The sequence below is a fragment of the Merops nubicus genome, unplaced genomic scaffold, assembly GCF_000691845.1.
Source record: "Merops nubicus isolate BGI_N331 unplaced genomic scaffold, ASM69184v1 scaffold21299, whole genome shotgun sequence".
Taxonomy (NCBI): domain Eukaryota; kingdom Metazoa; phylum Chordata; class Aves; order Coraciiformes; family Meropidae; genus Merops; species Merops nubicus.
Window position 1 is genome coordinate 16,990 of NW_008631924.1, and position 6,711 is coordinate 23,700.

At 43.6% G+C, this 6,711-nt stretch overlaps 1 protein-coding gene across 1 annotated transcript in view; it reads right to left on the reverse strand.

Moving 5' to 3' along the window:
• Positions 1-5,489, reverse strand: part of RILPL1 (Rab interacting lysosomal protein-like 1) — a gene marked incomplete at its 5' end in the record, with an annotated part of 19,186 nt that extends 13,697 nt beyond the window's left edge. Inside the window, one exon of the mRNA XM_008947768.1 lies at positions 5,339-5,489. Coding sequence (XP_008946016.1) covers positions 5,339-5,489 — 151 coding nt within the window. The remainder of the gene's footprint in view (positions 1-5,338) is intronic.
• Positions 5,490-6,711: the final 1,222 nt, after the last annotated feature.

Sequence of the window (6,711 nt, forward strand, 5' to 3'; positions counted from 1 at the left end):
TTCCTGCTTAAAAAAAAAAGAACACAGAAAACCAACTAAGAACAATCAGGAGCTGCTGAGACTGAGAACAGCAGCAGTGAGAAATATTTAGGTACAGACGCTGGAAGTTGCCTGCTGGTAGAATTACAGAGAAGCTGGTGGAAGATGCTTTCAAGGTTACTTCAAGGAACATAGATGACAATTCACTCCATAAAGCCACTGCACAGAAACTCCTTAAAAAAGGAACTGACAGTCCTCAGAAACTTTTATAACTGTGGAGTGACACTGCTACATCTTGCTGCCTCATAGTCTTACAGCAGTGTTCACACTGTGCCCCAGGGACCTTGGTTATCTCTGGGATAATCTGTACAATTAGCTGGCCAAGAACCTGTGAAAACTGTAAAAACGATGGTCTGGATCCTCATCAAGATCTAAACAACACGTCACTACCATGGATTGCATCTGGATCCAAACCATCTGAGGTGCAGTGGGCTGGAATGACTTCATGCTAAACCCAGCTTTGTGTTGGGTGAAAGGGAGTTGAAGCAAGACCCTCAGAGGGTACTCCCCCCTGGATCTAGAACAGAAATTTACTCTCAGTTACAGTCACATTTTTTTGCCTTAATGTCTCACAATCCCTTCCCCATCCTATTGTGTGATAATTCATATCCAGAATAACTGTGCTTCAGAGAAAAATGCTACATGCATTTCACTTGTGAAAGATGTCTGGAACACCACCAAGAATCCAGCACTGATCCTGTTTGAGAATAAAGGATGAGATTAACCTGAAATCTGACTAATGAATCTTTAGAAAATGTCAGTAAATCACAGACCAGGAAGCATTCTTCCATTATTTGCTGTTGCAGAGATTATCAGGAACTCTTGGAACTACAGTGATGGGCTCTTCAGAGCAAACACAGATCACAGAATTTAACTTGGTGAGGTGATCAGTCTACCACAGTAACTTTTCCTGATAACTGCACAAAGACATGCAGTTTGATGTTCCCAAACCATCACATCAAAGCACACTGCACAACATCCCTTAGGATGCCTTGAAGGTGGAAGCCTGTGACCAGGGCACTGTGTGGCTGCTCTGGCCAAAGTCCAGTCCAAGCAGGAGCTCAAATGCAGGCCCTACTGCTGCCTCATTCTCTGACCTTTGCAAAGTACTTGGTTATGTGGGTCCTCAGCTTCCTCCATTCAAGAACTCCAAGTGCTGGTAATTCACTCAGCTCTCTGGGGTGGCTGGAAACCACTTTCTTCTTAGTATGCTAAGGCAGTTGGTATCTAGCAGCCTCAAATGATGTGCTGCATACACATCAAATGTACCCAGCTGTTAAGTCTCTGCTTTCTAACATCAGCTCAGACTTTCTGGTTATGTTCTTCCCTCATCAGAGAAATCTGCAGTTGCTCCCCTAAGAGAACGTAGGCTGCATGCCTTTAGGAACCCCAGCCTACACACTGTCTACAGTTTGAGCTGTTGGATAGTACAGTAGAGCAAGACAAACCTGAGAGAGAGAAAGGGAGGAACTCTTGGTGGACCTGCACTCCTGCAGCAGCTGTGGGTTCTCGTGCAGGCATAAAAAGTGTACTGCTGCAAACAGAGGGAGCAGCAGCTCCTGTCCCTCATGGCTGCAGGACCAGAGGTATCTGTGGCACAGCAGAGAACAACCACTGGTGACTGTGGCTGGCCAGGAATCTGGTTCAGAGGATGTGTTCCTGTCAAACCCCAGAAAACAGCTGAGAGTGACACAGTGTTCACATTCTAGTATTACATTCTCATCTTTTTAAATTCTGTGCTAAGTCTGCCTGCTCTATTTCTGGACCCTGGTCCTTATCACCCCCCTGCTCAAGGTTCTAGTTCTCTGCAGGATAATTTTAATTCTTCACTGTGGTAACAGCTCGTACACACCAGGGAGGACAAGCAGACACGTGACATGTACTGCCACTTAGCTCTCCTAAAAGATCCACACTGTCCTATCACAACACAGATCCCACACACCACCGTATCCACAAACCCCACTGCAGGTTCCTGCATCTACACTCTGCAGCCAGTCTCAGCTCTGGGGCCTAAAACACCAGCTGCATTTAAAAACAACAAAAAAAAATCCAAACCTTTGCCTTGAGGTACAGAGAGGCTGCAGAGAAACTTTAGACTGGTTGTTTCACCTCAGTAGGAGTCAGGAATAGTGAGTGCAGCTACATTCATTAGTACCTGTGAGATGCTTTGAGATCTCTAGCTAGCAGGTGCTATTTAAAGAATAAAACACCATTTCAGTTCTGACTGCTTTTCCTCCCACTGTGCTCATTTTTCTCCCCAACATTCAGCGAACCTAAAAGACTTCAATTGTGTGCACAGATCAGTACTTTACCATTTTTATTTCAAGAGGAGGAGAAAGGAAAGCTGGGAAGTGTTTGTGAAACAGTCACACCTTCTTCCATTTCCTCAGGCGCTGGGGAAGGGAGGAGAGGGAAATCACTAAGTGCCCTAAATGTAAAGTAATTATCTCTCAATGATTCAAACTCTAATAACTACAAGACCTTAAGTGGCACACCCAGCTGGCTTCCCTAGGCACATACTATGAGCAGCTTTCTGTGGATTGCCACGATTTTAGCATTGTTCAAGCAAGAGAAAGGAAAGCAGCTAGAGGGGAAAAAAAATTTTAAAAGGAAGGAAATGGAAAAAAATATATTCTTTATGTTTAGGGACCCATTTACTGTTGTGTTTATACAACATCCATCACAACAGGACAAAGGGCTGCTATGCCACTACCTAAATACACAGAAGTTTGCCTCCACTTTTGAAAGGGAACTGTAGGTTCCTCAGCAGCCTAGCACAAGAGGTTCACATGGCTGTAGACGTCCTGCTGCTTGCCTGTGTCACCACAGCAGCTCCCCATGCTCAGTGGAACAGCAGCCTACAGCAGCCTGCTTGTCCTGTTTGACACCCGTTGGGTCAAGTTTGCTTGTGGCACTTGACTAGGTTAGTCCAATCAGTCAGCACCATCAAGCAGTGCTCAGCTTGAGCGTGGGAGGAGCAGCATTAATGGATGTTGCAGACTCATCTTTAACCCCTCCTGTGTACCTTGTGTTCTGCTACACCTCCTTTCAGATGAACGCTGCCCTGCTCACCCTCAGCAGGTGCCCTCTGTGCAGAACACTCCTGTTTGGATAGAATCACATCTGCCTCTCTCTTAAACACCTTCATTATGCTACAGTGAGGTTCTCTGAACTCTGATGTGACTCTGAATTGGCAAGGATTGAATCTCAAAAGTCTAGCACACCCAATTCACCGTCCTCTGTTGCCTGTGCTAATAATAACTCCTTTAACTGTCTGGTGAGTAAGCAGCAAGCTGCTAATCCCAGGGGCTAGCTGCTAAGGGGAGGCATGATTCCAGTACTAAACCATGCTGAGATAGGAAGGCTGGAGTCTGATCAAAGTTAGTCCTACTAACAAAGTATTTTGCTTGAAAACCTGCCTCTGTAGACTCTACGTGTATCAGATCAAATGATGGAGACTGGAAAAAAACCCAGCATGACTGCTTTTTGATACTATCCAAAATAATCTGAGATAAATCTTTCCCCATTCACTAATGACCTGATTTCCTAAAAGGAAAACAGTTGGGTTTGATAGAATAGGTCCCAAGAATAAAATGAGGTTGCTATAAATTAATGTGATTTGACTTAAAACTGATGATTTGGGGCAAACAGTATCAGTGATCCCAGAATTTGGCCTCTGGGATGGGTTTATGGGTTTTATTTGTGTTATTACACTTGGGTAGACACAGTAAAAATAACAAGAAAAGCATGCCTGGCATTTGCCTGGCTAGCTGAACGTGAAGAGTGTGGCTATATTTAAATACAAGCACATGAGCTGCTGTGAGCTAGATACTCACTGGAATAAAAAAGAAAAAAAAAGAAGAGGAAACAAAGGGGAGGCTGGTTCTGCATAACAAGATGTCATAGTCTTTGTCATAGTCTTCATGGCCCATGACTCATCCCTGCCATTCTGAAATTTTGTATCAGGTTGTGAGGCTAATGTCAGCTACTGCTTTGCCATTAACTGACTCCAAAATTGAAAGTGTTGCATTTGTTCTAAAAAAATGGTGATCTCGAGAGGTTTAGCAATTTTTACTCTGTGAAGATTTCATTCTACTCCTTCCCTGGTTAAGTGAGCAGTACTCAGCCTCTGGGAGAAAGCAAGTTAAACTTCTGCAGCATGAGACACAGCTTCATCCACCTCCAGCAAGTCTCCACTGAACCCAAACCTCCAGTGTCTGGAAAGGGCACCCCTGTGTTCCCAGTGCTCTGCTGGAGAGCTGCAGTGGCTCAGCTCTGTGGCCTGGTTTTCAGACTGGCCAGTGGCTTTGTTCACTACACCCAGGATGCCATCCTTTTGAGGGAGCCACAACTTTACTGGTAATGAGAACCTACTATGAAAGTGGAGCTGTGGCTTGGAGCAGCAGCCCAGAGTCCTGTCCATGAACAAAGAGCTCAGAAAACCACCTGCCTCCAGCCTGACTCACCACCACAGGCAGGTTTTGCTGCTGGAGCCACGCTGTTACCCTTCTCAGCTGTCTGCCCCTTCTCTCAGCTCAAGGCTGCCTCACCCCCTAAGCTGCACAGTCATTTTTCTCATCTCCTCAGCTTAAGCCAAGTCAGAATTTGGAACCTCATTCTGCCTCAAGAAAGAAACTGCCTGCAAAATGGTTGTTTCAGCTCTTTAGGATCAATCTGCTCCCTGCATTATAAATCTCTCCACTTATTCTAAACTGACTATAAGTCCCAAACAAGTGAAGGAACTCTGAAGGCAGGTAAACCAAGTAAAACCAGCCTCTTCATTCATATCTTCAAGATATTCTTTGAATATCTCCATATGGTGGACTGATATAATTCAGACAAAGAAATCTTGATTTGCTGCTTTATAAACAGTTGTGCCGAGTAGATCAACAGTTGCACCTATTTTTGTGCATAATGGTGTGAAGTAAACATTGCTGAATGGATTATTCTGTTTCTATTAGAAAACACAATGAGGACATAACAATGGTTTCTGCAAATAAAGGAAAAAAAAAAAGTAAGCCATAAACCAAAAAAAGGAAGCCAGACTTTACTTTCAAAGATGCTTTCCAGGCAAACAAAAAGCTGTTCAGGTTTCTCTTCCCCTCCTACCCCCAGCCCTTATCAGTTTCATTATGTATTTGGGGATTTTCTATTCAGCTAAAACAAAACAAAAACAAACCCCCAAACGCCAGACCTGCCTTAAAATACAGGAAAAACACCAGAATATCCAGTCAAAATATTTTGATAACATTGCTTTTTGTGACAAAAGCAAGTACTGAATTTGAAATATCACACTTGCCTTCATGCTTCTGAAATTCCTCTTCTGTGAAATTAATGTCTTTGTGAGACAAGTTTGTCATCAGTTGTTTATTCTCCTCCTGCAGCTGTGCAATTTGGGTAAGAAGGTCCTGTGCCTCCCCTCGCCAGACATCTTCCACCAGTTCCAGTTCCTAAAGGGACAACACTTTTATGTTTTTAAACATGTTAAGAGTATTTTACTGGACTATTGACAGATCAGATAAGTAACAATCCTTCTATGATTCTTATAGAAAACAATTAAATGAGACTACTTGGAATTTCTTAGAAGACAGCTACTTTTCTAATGCCGGCATCAAGAAAACAGCTCCCAAAGTCTCCTTTTGCTGTATGCAAATACGTGAGAAGACAATTCACAGTGCAAACATTTTTGATGGGCAAGTTACCCAAAGGATGGCTCCTCGTGCCCCATTTTGCTGTGAGAGCCAGATTAAGGGGACTGCTGTGTTAGACAAGATGACCAACCATGAGTGAGAATGACCTCCTGCATCCCAGGGAGCTGCCACAAAGGCTGCTCTAAATGCCCCAGAAACATCACACAACGTGTTAGGTGTGCTCATTTTGAGAGAGTAGCATCTCTAGCCTAAATTTCTGTTACGAAACAGGTGTAAAAGAATGAGCACATGATACTGTGCAGCAAACCCAGAGCTCCTAGTTCACGTGGTAAACACAAGAAAAAAACTGTGCTGCTTCTTATGTAAATTGTTCTGTGTGGAATGTCTTGACTGGCATCTGTGGTTAGTGACAGTGAGACCAGTCAAAACAACTCCCATTTGTCAGGACACACAGTGTCAGGAGCAGCTGTCACCAATCCCCATAAAGGTCAAATTAGGACAAAACCTATCAAGTCCTCAAGAAAAAAAACAGTTGTACTTAGAGCTTTATTTGCTCCTAAAGCCTTTGCCATAACTGATACTCGTGCAGCAAGGGGCATTCTCTGCTCCATTTTCACCTACGTGCTTCCAACAAAAAAAGAGCTGCACGCAAATCACTGGAGCCAGGCTGAGCCACTTGCTGACTTCTACATTCATCCAGCATGCCCCTTTCCAACCTAACAACAAAACACATTCAGCCAGCAACCCTGCCAAGCACAGCTCTAGGCTAAAATAAGCTCTGCTGAGAGATTAAAGGAGAGCTTTCTGCTTTGAATGCATGCTCTGATAACAGGAAATCGTCTCCCTGTTGACTTTTGGGCCCAGATGCAGTTTCATTCCAGCATTTATTGCTGCACTTCTGTTGTTTTATAATGCTTGCTAAAAGTTTTGCAGAAAACAAATAGATGATAAGTAACATACAGGTGTTGTAAGCTATGGCACACTTCAGTAAGGAGAATTTCATGAATCACCTCTATTTTAC